The sequence below is a fragment of the Equus asinus genome, chromosome 9 (genome assembly GCF_041296235.1).
Source record: "Equus asinus isolate D_3611 breed Donkey chromosome 9, EquAss-T2T_v2, whole genome shotgun sequence".
In the NCBI taxonomy this organism is placed as follows: domain Eukaryota; kingdom Metazoa; phylum Chordata; class Mammalia; order Perissodactyla; family Equidae; genus Equus; species Equus asinus.
The window spans coordinates 75,110,207-75,127,102 of NC_091798.1; the positions used below are offsets into that span (position 1 = coordinate 75,110,207).

The 16,896-nt window shown below is 40.6% G+C and overlaps 1 protein-coding gene across 50 annotated transcripts in view; it reads right to left on the bottom strand.

The window, feature by feature from the left end:
* The window catches only part of CAST (calpastatin), a 119,366-nt gene that overhangs the window by 19,677 nt on the left and 82,793 nt on the right, over positions 1-16,896 (bottom strand). For 19 of the 50 annotated variants that reach the window (XM_014867499.3, XM_014867419.3, XM_070517722.1 and 16 more), the window contains 9 exons: positions 15,689-15,790; positions 12,241-12,324; positions 11,233-11,280; positions 10,370-10,465; positions 8,591-8,686; positions 5,159-5,260; positions 4,563-4,646; positions 3,314-3,364; positions 3,074-3,145 (listed from right to left, as the gene is read on the bottom strand). In XM_014867499.3, the coding sequence (XP_014722985.3) occupies positions 3,074-3,145; positions 3,314-3,364; positions 4,563-4,646; positions 5,159-5,260; positions 8,591-8,686; positions 10,370-10,465; positions 11,233-11,280; positions 12,241-12,324; positions 15,689-15,790 (735 nt within the window). Of the gene's footprint in view, positions 1-3,073; positions 3,146-3,313; positions 3,365-4,562; positions 4,647-5,158; positions 5,261-8,563; positions 8,687-10,369; positions 10,466-11,232; positions 11,281-12,240; positions 12,325-15,688; positions 15,791-16,896 lie in introns of all 50 variants that reach the window. The other 31 variants (XM_070517712.1, XM_014867388.3, XM_070517715.1 and 28 more) reach the window with 3 other exon arrangements.

The window sequence follows — 16,896 nt, forward strand, 5'->3', positions numbered from 1 at the left end:
ACATCTCAGATAATTATATTTTCTAATATGTTACTAATAATATACATAGCATACATAATGTTACCTACAAATGTGTTGTACAATTATAGATATCTACAAATACACACAAATATTCCTTTAATGTTTGTCATTTCTTTTTCATACGTTTTTAATGATTCTTCCATACAACATTAAGCAGAAATGACAATAAAATAAACTTTTCATACTTTTTGTTTTTTAAGGGAAATGCCTCTAGATAAATACTATTTTTCTTGAAATTAAATTGATGCTCTTTAACACATTAAAGGATTATCTACTTTTTAAAGATTTTTATTTAAAATATGAATGTATGTAAAGCTTAAAATACATCTTTTATATGGCCATTATTTATTTGATATGCTACTCTGCTATGTTGATTATTTTCCTGCTATTGAATGTTTAATTTCTGACAATGGCAAACAATTACTCTAATCATTTTATATTCCATTTGTTAATAATTTTACATCTATAGATTTAAGTGACCTTAGCACCATCATTACTTGTAGAAACAACTATCGTAGGCCATCTTCTGCAGGACACATTCATGTCACGTGGGAATGATCTGGGTGTCAAACATTTAAGAGTCAATTTTAAAATTCTGTTGCAAGGAAAGTTTGAGAACAGTTCCAATGTCTTCAGTTTTTCTTTTGCTTATGTTCTGTGAATTTTATGTTTTATATTTTTGTTTAAAAATTTCTTAGAAAATTATTGCCCATAGTGTTTCTTTATAATTTAGTCACTCTCTTGGACTGATGAGATCTTTCTCATTTTAAAGTTAAATTTTATTTTATTTGTAAGACTTTTTTCTCTATTATATCTGCCAATGTTTCGTAAAATATTAGACATTCACAAAAACCAACTGTTGGCTTTGAACTATTAATAATTTATTTGATCCTTACATTGATTATTGTTCTCATTTTAAAATTTAATTATATTTGTAAGGTTTTTCTCCTTCATATTTGTCAGTATTTTATAAAGTGTTAGTTATTTCAAAAGAAACGGCTGTTGGCCAGTTAACTCTCAGGCTGCTAGTTTTCCCTCCTACTATACTTATTGCTCCTTTCTTTGGGGTGGTTACTTTATAATAGCTTATTTAAACTTAAAATAAAAGCTTATTTATAATACATAATATTAGCTCTATAATGGCTTTATAATAGCTTATCTAAATTCAAAATTTAAAATCCAATAAACATTTGGTTAATCAACTTTCTCTTTCTCTCTATTATTGATGAAGGCATTTATGACAATAAATGTATCTCATGAATTCTTCTTTGGCTGCTTATCAAAGATTTTGATTTGTAATGTCTTATCCTTGATTTTTAAAATAGTCTATTGTGAATTTACTTCTTGATTTCAGTACTATTAGAATATTTTTAAATTTCTCTTTTTAAATAGAATGTTTCATTTTATTGTGATCAAAGCACATGGCATGCACAGTAGCCTCTCTCTTATATTTGAACATTAATTATGAGTCAGCATATGATACTTCTCCCACAAAGTTCTTGGGACTGTCTCCTAGAAATAATTTTCTATTTTGACCATTGACCTTTACCATAATTGGTTATTTCTACTTTATTAACTAAATTGTTGTCACTAACAAATTTTTTCCTTTGCTAGATTTGTTCATTTTCTAAGAGTGGGATTTTAAAAAAATGGTTGTTTTAGGGCCGGCCTGGTGGCGCAGCAGTTAAGTTCGCATGTTCTGCTTCAGCGGCCCGGGGCTTGACTGTTTGGATCCCGGGTGCGGACATGGTACCGCTTGGCAAGCCATGCTATGGCAGGCATCCCACATATAAAGTAGAGGAGGATGGGCATGGATGTGAGCTCAGGGCCGGTCTTGTTCAGCAAAAAAGAGGAGGATTGGCAGCGGATGTTAGCTCAGGGCTAATCTTCCTCAAAAAATAAATAAATAAAACAAAGTAGAGGAAGATGGGCACAGGTGTTAGCTCAGGGCCAGTCTTCCTCAGCAAAAAGAGGAGGATTGGCAGCAGATGTTAGCTCAGGGCTAATCATCCTCAAAAAAAAAAAAGGGTTGTTTTATCTCTAATCATTTCACTGCTATACATCTTCTTGGGGAGGAGGGCATATAAATTCACTGTTACATTTTCTTTGAATTTCTAAAATTAAAAGACCCTAACTATTATAATAATAATAAAGACAGGAGGAGGAAGGGAATTAAGGCATTGATTCCCCCACAATTTGTTCAGATGTTCTGCATCATTGTAATGATGATTCCACATTCCTGAGATACTTCTAACTCTGTATTCTTCTCTAAATCAGGGCTGGGGTGCCTCCTGTCAGGGTCTGCTTGTATGGAGCAGGATAAGAGGAAGGTCCTGGAACAGGGTGACTGAACTGCCTGGGCGTGGTGTTTTCATATTAGTAATCCCTTCTTTGAAGGGTTTATTGTTTCAATAAAAGCAAAAACTTCAGGCAACTCCACGGAATCATTTCTTCTAGTTGTCACTCATTCTCTTTCTCAACTGACACGTTTTCCATGCCACTGTCCACACAGAAACCCTGTAAATAGATAACCCAGACCCCACAAATAAAGGTGCTGCAGTTATATAAGTTTAGGAACTCTAACAGACTTACAATATGTGTGCACATAAAAAAATCAGAAAAATCCTCAGTTATAAACCTGCTTACCATTATTCAACATTTCCCAAACTTTCTAGTAACAGAATTCCCCTTGAGGGCTATCTATTCCAACATGGAGATATGTTTCTCTGGAAGGCAATTTGGAAAACGATAACTTGCAGAAATAAACAGGTAAAGTTTTCTAAGAGGTAACTTTAGATAAACTCAATTTTAAATTCTCTTTTCGTAGGTGTGCTGGATACAGTACATGCTCACTGGATTAGCTACACTGTTGAAAACATCCGCTATGCAGGAATAATATTCCATGAGGAGACATTTTTAATGGCTACGATGGGTTAAGGGCCATTAATTTTGTGATTGTTTCCTCAGTTCCCAAGTCAGATTCTAAGTCACAAATTTCCATGTATTTCTGCCACTCTAAAAGTAAGGAAATAAAGAGGAGTGTCAGACTTACAAGAGATGAAGTGTCCTGGGGACCAGCGAAGTCCTCAGATAAAGCATCAAGAAGGAAGTCATCACTCAAGGGCTGCAAGAACCAGGAAATGTATCAACAAACACCACCTCATTGGTCTTCTCTTCAAAATGTCACTGTTTATATGCTCATCAATTGATTGAAAAGAAAGCTATGCCCTTCCTGAATTAACAATCAGGGCCAATTGAGACAGACAGACTCAGAGAAAACTGGCTTGCTTACCGGAAGTGATTGTTTGGGGTCTTTGTGCAGGAGTGGTTTTCCATCTTTATCCTATCCAGGGGCGGAAACACACAGCATTGAAATCATTTCACATTTATCCTGCATGTGAACTCTTGTAAACATTGTAAGAGGCTGACAGCTTATACCTGACGTTGTTGTATACAACAAATTAGATTCGTCATTAGACTCTCTCACCAGAGGATATGCTCTAATTAGGTCATGTCAACAAACAGCCCACATACGTCAGGCCTTCCCTAGGCACGGGGGCTGCACCACAGACTGGGCGTGGCTTGTGACCTCAGAAGCCCACAAACTAGTGCAGGAGAAAAACATGAGAACAGTTAACGTAGTGTGGCATGTGTGCTGTGACGGGGCACTTGGGGACACTGTGGGAGCACAGGAGGAGCCCCTCACCTGCCTGGGGGGTGGGATTTGCAGAAGCTGCCTAGAAAAAGCTGGTTTACTCTATAGGCAATACATGCAAATAATATGCTTTGATTCTGCGCCGAGCCCTGTAAGTAGGCACTGGGGACACCACAGAAACTAGGACAGACAGTCTCTGCCCTCAGAGAGCTCCCCTGGGGTGAAACTTAGGGCATGGATGATGCCAAGCTTCAAATACCTCTCAGTGCCACTTCTTAGTAACAGGACAAAAATCAGTAAAGCATTTGGGGCTCTTTAGTAAAAGAAGATTTATAAATAAAAGGTAAATCCCATTTATTCACATACACAAAAATAAATAACTGCAAAGCTATGTATATGATGATTTTTCCTGATAAACTGGTCATCGTGGTTTTCTGTTTGTTTATGTAAAATGAAAGGAGGTGCAATGGTTGAGAATATCACCTGCTTCCCCTGACTGACATAAACTCCTTGACCCCCCTTCCATCTCTGCAGGTTCGCTCGTGCCTTCTGACAATTCCTCAGTTAGGAGGGAAAACAGAGCCTGGGCGTGTTCTCAACCATCCCTTAGCTGCAGTGGCAGCAAATTTCCCAAGTGACACATGGGACCGTGGCACACTCAGACTGAAATCACTTAGCCTTTCAGAGCCTCGGCTGAGATGAAAGACAGGGCCCCTGCCACCTTCAAGTCTAGTGTGGACGATATTAGTGGACTAATAGTATTTGGTATTTGAAATATTAAGAAACAAGATCTCTATATTCCAGGTCTATTTCCATGTCCCTTCCTTATGCATACGAAATTCAGTATGGATTAAAATAAAACAGAAAAAGACCCCAGCCTGTTTACCTTGACCTCTTCTAATCTGTAATCAGGAGGAATCGTTTCTTCTTTTTCACCAAGTTTTTCACGATCCTCTTCTTTGGATTTTTCCTGAATAAAAATTATACCATTTTCATTGTTAATACATCTTTTCCCATAAAGGAGATGCCTGAGTGAGTAAATTTGAGGTAAATAAACCCATCATCGGGTTAGTATGTGCACATGGCTGGATGTGTAGAATTCGTACAGGAACACAATCTTTAACACTGTATCTTACTGTAGCAGGCCCAGACACCACCACTAAGCCTTCTGGGCTTAAAGGCAGGCGTGAGGAGCTGTAGAGGCAGCTGCCGCTTCTCTCCTGACCTCAGCAATGGGAATGCAGGTGGACAAAGGTGCGAGTCCAAGAACTTGGACAGGTGCATGCTGTCCATCCACTTAAACACTGGTGCTTAAACACTAATGCTCATACACGTTTAGTTTATTAATCAGGATGTGCACAGTAACAGAGAAAGCCAGCTGGTCATGCGTTGTGGGAAATATTTTTTAAAAATGACTGATTTATTTGGGAGTGAGGGCGATCAACGATAGTCCCTTTCTAGAAGTACCTGAGCTGCCATTACCTTGACTTGATCCTCCACAGGCTTTCCACCTTCTGGATCCGCCTCCTTTTTCCCCAGGCTACCAGCCAAAGCTTCTACAGCATCATCTGGCACCGTGCCCTTCTTAAAACACATTAGTGGATATACTAAGTAGGTAGTTAATCACTCCTTTTAAAAGAGATTGCATCAAGTAAGTCAGAAAGGCATATCCTTATTTTAGGCCTAGATAAGAAGTACATGTCATCTTTTAATAATTTGAATTATCAGTTGAATTAGAATCTATGTTTAAGAAATCTAAAATGTTAAAAATGAGAGCAAGTTTCTTGTATTAAACATTAAGTGTGTGCCACGTATATTAACACCAAGAAACTTCAGAGATTTAATGCAGCATTTTGGCTTGGAAATCAGGAAGACAATGGCACGGGTAGACCACAGAGAAGCTGAGGGCCAGGAAAGAAGAAAGAAGTGATCTTTATGGTGATTGTTCTAGAGAGGGCACAGGAAAGATTTTCAGAGAGGCCACAAGAGGACATTCTTCCCAATGTTCTGAGTAATAGCCTGGCCCGTCCCAGAGGCAGCGGCGGCTCAGTGTGAGTATCTACTGAGGCACAGAAGCTTCTCTACGTGGCTTCTACTGGTCAAAGTGGGTTCACGCTGATTCAGGGGACTGTGGCTTGTGGCTAACTAACCTGAGTCACGCAATGAGAACCATCTACCTGGGGTCTGGTTGTTCAAATGAAATGTGCTCCCTCATGATGTACTGAGCTCCAGCCACGCTGGTATTTAAAATTAAACCAGATGAACACAGAGCATAAATGGTACAAAAGGAAAATAAAGGATAAACTATGTTTGGGCTAAAAGATAGGACTAGATCTGGCTTCTTCCAAACTACAGGTCATGATCCATACATTAGTGACTCATAAAATCAATTTAATAGTACATGGCCAGGACTTTTTTTTTTAACGAAAGAACAGAAAACAGAATGCATCATACCTAACAAGGATAAGTACCATTCATTAAACTGTTGTTTCTACTGCATGGGTACTGGGTTGCAATATCAATCAATTTCCTACTGTTGGTCTTGGTCAACAGTATCTCAAAGTTTATTCTTATCATAAAAGTCTATGACCTCACGTGGAGTACATGTTGGAATTTTAAAGTAAAAGGGTCTTTCTGGTTTATATAACTTAGCCATCACTCTAAGAGAAGTTTTTCTGCTAAGCTGTGCTGCAAAAGGAGAGATCACGTGAGGAAAGGGAAGCTGGGTGAAAAGTGATTTGTCACCATCTAGTGGTTGGACTCTGCATAGATTTTATTTCCAGGGGCAACAAAACTCCCTGATGTATCTAACCTGTCTGGGATTTTATCTCAAGTGCAATAGCTGCAGTGGTAACCAAGTCTTAGCCAAGCAATCTGAGTTGCTACCCGATCTGAGTCATCTGCTCACACTTTACTCCAGTTTTCTCCTAGTCTGTGCTGTAAAATCTTTGGAAACTACTGTTTCCAAAGCCTGTGCCCTGTGGCCTTAAGAAATAAGCGAAACAGAGGTAGAAAAGCTAGGAGACACAGCAGTCTTAAGAATTAAGGAATCTGGAAATAGGACTAAGGACCGAAATTTCTATTTCTGTAGTATTTCATGTTGTCAAATTCAGAACTAGAACTTAGGTCTCTGGATTTGCTCAAACTTTCCTTTTAGACAAACTAGAACCACGCAGAGCACACATTCCTCTCCCTCCTCTGCTCTGTTTCCCTTTGCTCAAGAATCCTCAAGCCCTTCCTAAGTCCTCTGAACTTTATCATACTCCGCAGCTATTCTCTCTGGCTCCCACGGATGTCACAATCCCAGAAATACCAACTAACCTCAGCGATGGTAATCTTGGCAACCGTGGTAACCAGTTGGCGGAGCAGAGGCGCAGGAGAGGAGGTGAGAGAAAGGAAACATAAGAGCTCTTTCTTTTTCTGTCCACTAAAAATCCAATGCTCGACTCTCTACAGTCAAGGTAAAGTTGGAAAGGGACTAACTGAGCCCTCCAAGGCCCTGGCAGTCACACTTGGCAGGAGAGGTACATGACACACATTTAGGTCACAAGAGTTCTACCCTGGAATGCAGGCCATTGTCTTTTTGATTCTAATCACTGCCTCTGTTTCTACTTGCTTCACCAGTTTCTTCCCAGATTCTCTCCTCCTCTCCTGTTCTTTACCACTGTGGCCTGTGGCCTAGTTGCCACAATGTAAAAGTTTCTGGAGAGTATCCTGAGACCTCAAAAAAAAAGGGGGGGGGGTCAAGTCCTGCTTAGGACAGGACAGAAACCCTGGACTTTGAGGAGATTTGCAATTGGCACCAAGGACTTTCTTGGCAGGAAGCAGCCACTCTCGGGCACCAAGAATACTTGTCCTATACCTTCTTCAAGGCCCCCTTTTTTAAAACCACTAAATGCACCTATCCCAAGCACACCAAGTGTACACTCTGTGCTGGCCTGTGCTCGGTTCACTGGTCTGCCCAGGAAAGCGGTGCTACTCTCACCTCTCACTGTGACCCTGTCCTCCCTGCAAGTCTTTCCTAGTTCCTCCTGCAGAGGCTCCTTTCCGCATGTTCCCAGTGCCCTTTTTCCATATGAGAATGATCAAATTGTCCTGTAAGCTTGAGCTCGGGCCCGCACCCACACTAGACTCGAAAGTAGCAGGGGCCATGTTTCATCTCACCCAAGGCTCTGAAAGGGTAAGTGGGTTGCTCAAGGTCATCTCAAAGCTTCATTTACCCCATCTATCATAAAGAGATGATCAGACAGACTTCACAGGGTCCTTGTGAAAATTTGACAAGAAGATATTGCAAAGCATCTAGAATAATTAGCTTTCAGAGTGTGGCTTCACTAAGTCTATAGTAAGGAAATATAGTTTCATCAGCTACTATCTTGAGTCAGATTCTATCTGCCAATAGAAACAAAACCCACAAAATTCAAAAGGAAACCAAGATTCAACTAGTTAAATATCATACCCCATACAAAATTTAGAGAGTGAAAGAGGGACAAGAAAAGAAGGAAATGGAAAGGAATTGAGTCCCTCTGTCCTCCCTTCAGTTGGGAGTGGGGAGGACTCATTATGGTGTTGGTGCAGATTATTCCACCAGGAGAGTCAACGAAAGGTAACATCAGGCTGTTTGTGGAACTCCAAACAGACTTGAAAAATGCAGGAAACTGAAAAAGCATGATTATCCACAATAGCTGAGGAAGTAGAAAGAATTTCAGAAGGTGAAAGAAACACACAGCTTGCAGCAGTTTGAAAATTTAAATCTAGTCTGAATTTCTAGCACACCCTTGAAGCCCAAAGGACAGTAGATATTATAACTATTTAAGACTTTATTTTTGTCAGAATAAAATAATATGATGGGAATACACGGTCGAACGTGCATGGGAGGAAACACATTACCTTCTCAATGCCCAGAGGATCACTCACCACAGTAGCTGGCTTGGGTGGTGCCGACTGTACACTACACATGGAGGTCTGAGACACAGCCTCTCCCACAGGAGCCGGGGCCGCAGCCCGCGATTCCTGCAAATAGAAACAGGTCTGATGAAGAATTTTTAGAAATACCTGGTTAGTAAGACTGAAAAACGATGGATCAACAATACACTCTGCTCTGTCATTTGCTATGAGCATGATCTGCTTGAATGCCTAAGGATTGTTGAGTAGTAAATAAGCCAAGATGTTAAAACTCTTCTGCTACCATTATTTCAACTAGGTTTTACCTCTTACCTCGGATAGGTTACTTAACCTCTCTGAGACTCAGTTTCCACATCTGTAAAATGAGAACAATGATAGTACCTACATCTCAAGGGTTGCCATGGGGCTTTAAAGAGATAAAACATGTGAAGTTCTTTGCAGAGTACCTGGGAACACAGTAAGCTCGATAAATTTTAGCAACCATTATTATTTATATTATTTATTTTTCATATAATACGTAACAATAAAATAATATCCCAATTATATAATGAAATATTTTTTACATAAGTACATCATTTTTATATATCTGTCTAAGAGCACCTTGTAAATTGTAAATAGCTACGTACAAATGCAAGGTGAGTAATGCTATCCCAGGGGTTCTCAAAGTGTGGTCCCTAGACCACCAACCTCAGCATTACCAGGGGACTTGTTAGAAATGCAAACTCTTGGACCTCCCCCCACACCAACATGTTAAATCAGGAATTCTGGAGGTGGGGCCCAGCAATCTGTGTTTGAACAAACCCTCAGGTGATCCTAACGGATGCTAAAGTTTGAGATCCACTGTGCTACTTTATCACAAGAGAAAAATTTAAAACAAACTGCTTTTAACCCATACATTTACAAAAGCCTATCCTACATGCAAGATGCTCCGTAGATGATCATGAACAGAGTATGAGGTCTTTCAAGGAAATTATTATCTATTTAAAATTCTGTATAAATGTTAGAGGTGAAGACCAACACAGCCAAAACTTTGTTGGTAACTAACGCCTTAACAGGAATGTATAAAGAAAGAATGACAGACCCCCTGGCATGTTGTATTCTTAAGAGCTGGAAGGCTGGTAAGGTTTGGGGAGGGAAAAGCAAGAGATGAAGGCCATATATTTTAGCAGAGCTTTAAAGGATGAATAAGATTTTAGTTGATCTACAATTAGGATGGGAAGTTATTCTAGACAGCAGGAACCACATGAAAACAGCCATGGAGACACTCAAGCACTTATTGTCACAGTTTAGTGACACGGGGACACACCTTGGTAGGAAAGGAAGCTGGGGCCAGGAGACATTAGCAGGAACTTTACTTTGTAGGGACTAGGAAGCTCCTGAGAGTTGGAGCAGGGTAATGATGGGAAAGGGCTTGGGACAGAATCATCCTGGTGGATGTAAAGCAAGGACTGGAAAGAGACTGAAGACAGACGCCACTGCCATCTGGAGGTGAGTGGCGATGACAACTTTCACTGTCAGCTACAGAAGCACGAGTAGAAAGGAAAGCCTGGGTGTGAATGCTTTCCTGAAGGGAGAACCACAGGACTTAAACTACAAGAATGCCACGGTCAGCTTGGGGAGGACAGCACATCCAGAAAAAGGCAAGATGAAAACTGCATGTAAACCAAGATGGCACAATGAGCCTTTTATCAACCACTTCATGCTAAAATAATTTTGGTCTCACATTTTTAAGATTATAGAAAAACATAAGAAAACAACCCAAACTAGAGACTTTTATTTTTAGAAACATACCTTTGTTTTTTCAGCTGGCTTCGATTGCTTTTCTTTGCGTTTAGACTGGTCAAAATCTTCCGAAAGTTCATCAATGAGTTCTGATTCACTCAGGGGCTGTAACACAAGAAACATTGTATACGATGAAGTGCTTATTTTTACTTTGTCAAAAAAAGCTTTCATAGAGAAAATTTGTTTTCTGGTTACCACATGTTAGGTCATATTTTAGGATCTAAAACCAAAAGCTAATTTATATAGGGCATATTTTTCATTTATCAATGTAAGAGAAACGTCACACAACAAATAAGGAATACTAAACACCTCAGTACCACAAAAATGTTAACGGTTTATTTAGTCTAGAGTTTTCTTGATTCCTCAATTCCAGAGTAATTTTGTTCAAATAAAATTGCTTGTTCTTTCCTATGAAGATCTGTAGAGTTTTTTCTCATGCGATTGTCTTTTTCTGCTTCCTACCTAATGATTTCCCTTCTGAATAAGTCAGAGGAAACAGAGATCAGAGAGTCCTTTCCTACGACTCTGTGGGGGTTTGGCAGGCAAGTTCAGCTATCCTCAGAGTTGCTTCAGGTGAAGGGGTATTACTTGTTTACTGTGACTTGTCAAAATCTCCACATGCCCTAATCTATGACAGAACGGCATGAAATTCAAGTGGAGCCCCAGAGTTGGACAGCCTGAGTTCTGAGCCCTGGCCTTGCTGTGAGGCCTTCTAGCTGTGTGACCTTGAGCTATTTACATAACCCCTCTGCCTCTCCCTAATACCAGGTTGACAGAGTCTCCACAGTGAAATCCAGTCTGTTAGAATTACCTCAATTTTTACTTTACGGTTCTACCATTTTTAAGTATCAGAAAAAATTTTATTTGCTAACCTTGGGTTTTTCTTCAGACTCTGGCAATAGTGGTTTTCCATCTTTATCCTGTAAATGAAATTGAAAATGAAATAGAAAATTTTGCTTTCCTGTCCCATTAAGTTTGTTTTAGGGAATTCCAGGATATGAGGGGAGAGCTTTTTTTTTTTCCTTATATTTGAGTAAATTTGTATTTCAGATTTATTTTTTAGAAAGCATCAGAATAAGGAGTTGACCTATAAAAATCAAGAGACCAAAAGTTATTCGAGTATAACGCACATCTACTTTTCTTTAAAAGTTACTGATAAAATTTCTTCCATCTATTGGATAGGGAAATAGAATTTTTTAAAAAGTTCTTTGGCAAGAAAGATACGGCTACATTAGTGAAAGGTTAAAAAAAAGTCTCAATTCTCCAACCCAGGGTGGAGAGGGAGATCTCATTCCTATAACACTTTTTAGGGTTTTGGATATAAAGTTTCACAATTTAGAATATTTCTAAAAATGGGAAACTTTCCATACAGAAGCATATATAAGAATCACAACTATCTTCCATCATGTGTTTATGTGTGCTATTTCAAAGATAAATTACAAATACAATAACAGGAGTTAGTCTACCATCCTCACCTCAAACCAAAACCACCAATAACAAAACCACCTTGACTGAGGACACTGGGAAATAGTTGTACATTTCTATCTACCACTTCGAAGATCTAGGGCGCTTTTATCCATTTGGCAGTTAGAGAAAAAATTACTCCCAAACTGTTCCTTCTGCTTTAAGGTGAAGGATCTACGTCAAGCACTGTTAACAGCTGAAACACTTGAATGTATGGGAATTTTAATGACCACATGGTCACTACTTAGGAAACCATCCCGTAAAGAGTCCAGCTGTAGAGAGCAGAGAAGAAAGGGTTCAGGGTTTTCAGAGTTAATATCTCAACTGGGACAGACATGTCCTTAGGCATCATGGACAAAACATGATATGAGGGCAAGAGGGGTGAGCTGCTGTTAGCACCGTGGCTGACAATGTACCGTGGCTGGTTTCAATCTGTACTCCGATGGGACTGTTTCGTCATCTTCACCACACTTCTTTAGTTTCTCTTCTTTGGCTTTTGCCTGATGAAAGTGGAGGGGAAAAAGAAATAAACATTTAGATAATACATGTAGAAGATGATATACCTTTATGTACTTCATGGGTGTGGTAGAGAAGACCAAATCAGATGAAAGTGTCTGAAAAACTACTTTTTGTGGTTTACAAAGCAGAAGACCACGGCAGGCACCGTGAGGAAGACAGCATGAAGTGACCAAGAGAAACCAACAGAGGCGGGAATCCTGGGGAAGTGCCCCTGCCCTGCTCTCAGGTGCTCTATGACCTTGGGAAGCCATTTACGTCTTTCTTTGGATGGGTTTCTTCAGGTGTAAAATGGGGCTGCTAATAATTTTTACCTATGTGACTGACTCGCAAGGATCACCAGAGAAAAGTAAATAAAACACCCTTTGAGACAGTTAAGCACAGTGCAGAAATTAGCTGCAATTATTTTTACAGCCCTCACCTGTCTTATTCAACAAGGCAGTTATCTAGGGGAGAAAACAACGAGTTCTCAAGAATGTGAAACACAGTTCAGCAATGGGAGAAGCATCTCATCACAAATCTTGGCTGACCCATGGATAATCGGTTTTACCTCTTTTAAAGGACTCCCATCAATAACACCAGGACTCCACTGGATTACTGAACCATGAATAACCAGCTGCATTAGAAACATTTGTAGCTCTACGGTAGATCACTGGCTTCTAGGGTATAATATTTGCATTTTAAACTACTGGTGAGTAATGCGAAGCTCCATGATATGTAATAATATGCACCTATATCAAGGCATGGATTTAAATCACAAACCAAGGAGCTCCTGGGCACAAAGGGAGTCACTTAGCAAATTCCAGCTCAATCCACTGCTGCCATATACATCTCAGCCTAAGATTATAGTTCTCCCATTGAATGATCAGTTGATTAATTAAAAAATATTAAGAGCCAGGCACTCTTCCTGGCTTTGGAATCACAGTTTCACTGTTCTATAGAATAACAACCCTCATTAAAGGATGAAAGGGCTTTTTCCCCACATTCCCAGTTCTATTCCACAGCGACCTATGGAGGAAGTCCTATTATGAAGTGGTACTCCCCAATTCCAAGATTTGTGAGGTCTCCACCAAGAAAACAGCCTGCATGAAAGTCAAGGGTCTCCCATATGATAAAACCGCCCTCTCCACTACACTTAGCTTATGGACAAGGAGAGTCACGTGCACAGCTAGATTCTTTCTATTCCTCTTTGATCTATATAGTCTTTAAATGCCTGCACTGTAAGCACTGAAAAACAAATGCCTACTGAATTGAAATAGCACTAGACGAGGCAATTACATAAAGAAATGGGGAAGTTCGATAACGAGGTACCATTATAGAATATTTGTGTTATGATACACTCTAAGAATGACAAGTAGTCATGGACCTCTTCTCTGAAGCGTTTGTAGCTTTTCCTCAGGATTCTCTCTAGTATGGATCGTACTGGAGTGGCTGTGGAACCCTATAGGATATCGACCTTTATGAGCCTTATCACAACATCAGACTATTATCTGGGAAGTAATGAATTCTCCATCAGGAATTCACCAGAGAACTGGAAGATGTTCTTAGGAAATATTTACACTTTGTACATAATTAAAAAGGGACAGAGGCCGGCCTGGTGGCGCAGTGGTTAAGTGTGCACGTTCCGCTTCAGCAGCCCGGGGTTCGCCATTTCGGATCCTGGGTGCGGACATGGCACTGCTTGGCAAGCCATGCTGTGGTAGGTGTCCCACATATAAAGTAGAGGAAGATGGGCACGGATGTGAGCTCAGGGCCAGTCTTCCTCAGCAAAAAGAGGAGGATTGGCAGTAGATGTTAGCTCAGGGCTAATCTTCCTCAAAAAAAAAAGGATACTAGAGGAAAACTAAGTGGAAACTAATGGAAAGAGTGGAAAAGAATAGTTCTTTTTGTAAAAATTTTAAGAGTTTACAGCTGCTCAGGTTTTCTAGAGGAAATTTAAAACATTTATATGCATCCCCAAACTAGTTAACCCAAACTGCTTAATAAGTTATATTTATGTAATCTTTTCACATCTACTTATCTGATTTTAGTGGTTCTAAGACTCTTTTTGTCCTGGGATTTATGTTTATACCTTCCCTCCCCAAATTATCTTAAATCATCTTAAATCACCCTAATTATCTGTAAAAAGCCTGAGGGAAAGCACGATTGGCTGGCTGCCCCATAGCCCTCCGGTGGTGGAAGCATAACCCAACTTGGTCTCCTGATCCCCCAGGGTTCTGCCAGGACCACTCTTTCCTCGAGACATTTCACACATCTGGCTACTCCAAGTACTCTGCCTCTCGCATTGTGTTTTCATCAAGTTTCCTCTCTTCCCGATACATTACTTGGTCCTGAAGGACAAGGGCTGCTTCCCCTGCTCCCTTGTGTTCGCCTTCACAAAGCTTGTCACGCCATACTGTGTCCGGCGAGCCCTCAAAGAAAGCTGAAGATAGAAACTGGCCCATTGAGGACCAGGGCAGTCCCAGACTCAGGCGAGTTGCTGGGTATTACTGAGACCTTCCCCAGCAACTCAGAACAGGAAGTGACAGCAGAGGCACCAGCATTGTGACAGCGACACCTGCCAGCTCCTCTCCCTGAGCTGATAGGATGGTGGCTCCTGAGGGTCCCCAGGCTGTATTTCCATGGCCCCTCACCACACTGCCTTGTCAAGAATGTCCCTGGGGCAACTCTCTCCTTTCCTTCCTCTTTTCCCCCAGAGGACTCAGTTGAAAACTTCTCTAAAAATTGCAATTTAAAACTCTCCTCCGCCAAATACAAACTTACTGTGGCTCAGAAGGCTGGTTAAGATCTCGGAGTGCGGTGGGATAAACCTTCCCAGCAACACACTCTCACGTGCAGGAACTCCAGTGAGAGTAACTGTTGCTTTTTTTATTCTAATTTGAGACAAGATTTCAACATCTTTCCCCATAGTTATAAAAAGAAGGCTCTCCCCACCCCATCTACAGCCATCTCCCTCTCTCCTTATAAAGAGAAGCACCTGGAACCCTTCTGAAATTACAAATTTCCAATTTCCAAGAGAGCAGACAAACCTATTTCTCAGCAGGCCATGGCCTCCATGTTATCTTGTGTAGTCAGGTGTCATTTAAGCTTTGGCAAAGGAGATGAGTGTTCACTTTATACATTAAAATTCTAGATGTTTTACAAGACAAATATTCTTCTTGATTGATAACTACCCAGCAATAAATATCTAAATTAACCAGACTCTGAAAGTAAGGCAGCATGAAGAGGAGTCCATTTTTAATCTCTGATAAAATAAAAGTTGTGCAAGATTTCTCAACAACATGTAATGCATTTAGTTTCATAACCTGCAGACTAACAGGCTTTGCATACGAACTCCAAGGTCAATACCTCGTCAACTTCCTTAAGGGAGCTGAAGTCAGGCTCAGGGTCTGGCTTCGGGCTGCCCAGCGAAGCTGAAAGAGCCTCAAGTGCTTGATCGCTTATTGCATCCTGTTAAAGAGGAAAAATACTGTACATTAAAAAAAGAGAACATCTCCTCAGCCTAAACAATCCATCCACTTCTTTGTGCAGCACAAATTTTAAACCTATACGATGAAGCATGGATTGGGGAAGGATTTTAGGAAGGCAATTTTATTTGAAACCTAACAAAAAGAGAGAAAGAAAAAAGAACTTATTACCAGGGTGTGAAAAGGATTTTAGGAAGGCAATTTTATTTGAAACCTAACAAAAAGAGAGAAAGAAAAAAGAACTTATTACCAGAGTGTGAAAGGGGGCTGACACACCTTTCTAGAGTAACAGTGCTCTCAGTGGCACGTTGCACCCCTTATTTAAGGAAGCTAGAGGTATAATGCTAATAATAGTTATATTATTATAAAACACTCATCAAAATAAAAGCTGCAAGAAGTAAACTGTCACTATTCCATTTTTCTTTTTCTGAAACTGCATCTCTAAAAATGACTTCCGGGGCCAGCCCGGTGGTGCAGTGGTTAAGTGCACACATTCTGCTTCCATGGCCTAGGGTTCGCCGGTTCGGATCCCAGGTGCAGTCATGGCACTGCATGGCATGCCATGCTGTAGTAGGCGTCCTACACATAAAGTAGAGGAAGATGGGCACGGATGTTAGCTCAGGACCAGTCTTCCTCAGAAAAAAGAGGAGGACTGGCAGATACTAGCTCAGGGCTAATCTTCCTCGAAAAAAAAAAAAAAAGACTTCCGACAACTCTTGTCATTTAACAACACAGCTTAGCCGGGGGAAGCAGGGAAACGTGAAATAGCCACTGCCTTCTCCTCTGAAGGCACAAGGGCTGATGGCTGCAGGAACTCTCCCTCTCAGGGGTGTGGTGCTCACCACTGCTCCCCAGCCAGTCAGAAACAATAAACCGCCCGCTCCCGGAGCAGGAGGCAGAGCAGCTCCTGGAGAAACCGCTGCTTGCATTATCCAGACTGGTTGCACATGGGACATGCCTTCTCAACCAACCCAGAGCTGCAGGACCACTTTTCAGGATTTGTGAGAATTAAGTCACAGCTGATTGTGGTTGAAGAGAGGTGGACAGAAGCAACTGCAACAACATCCCTCTAGCGACTCACTCAAACTC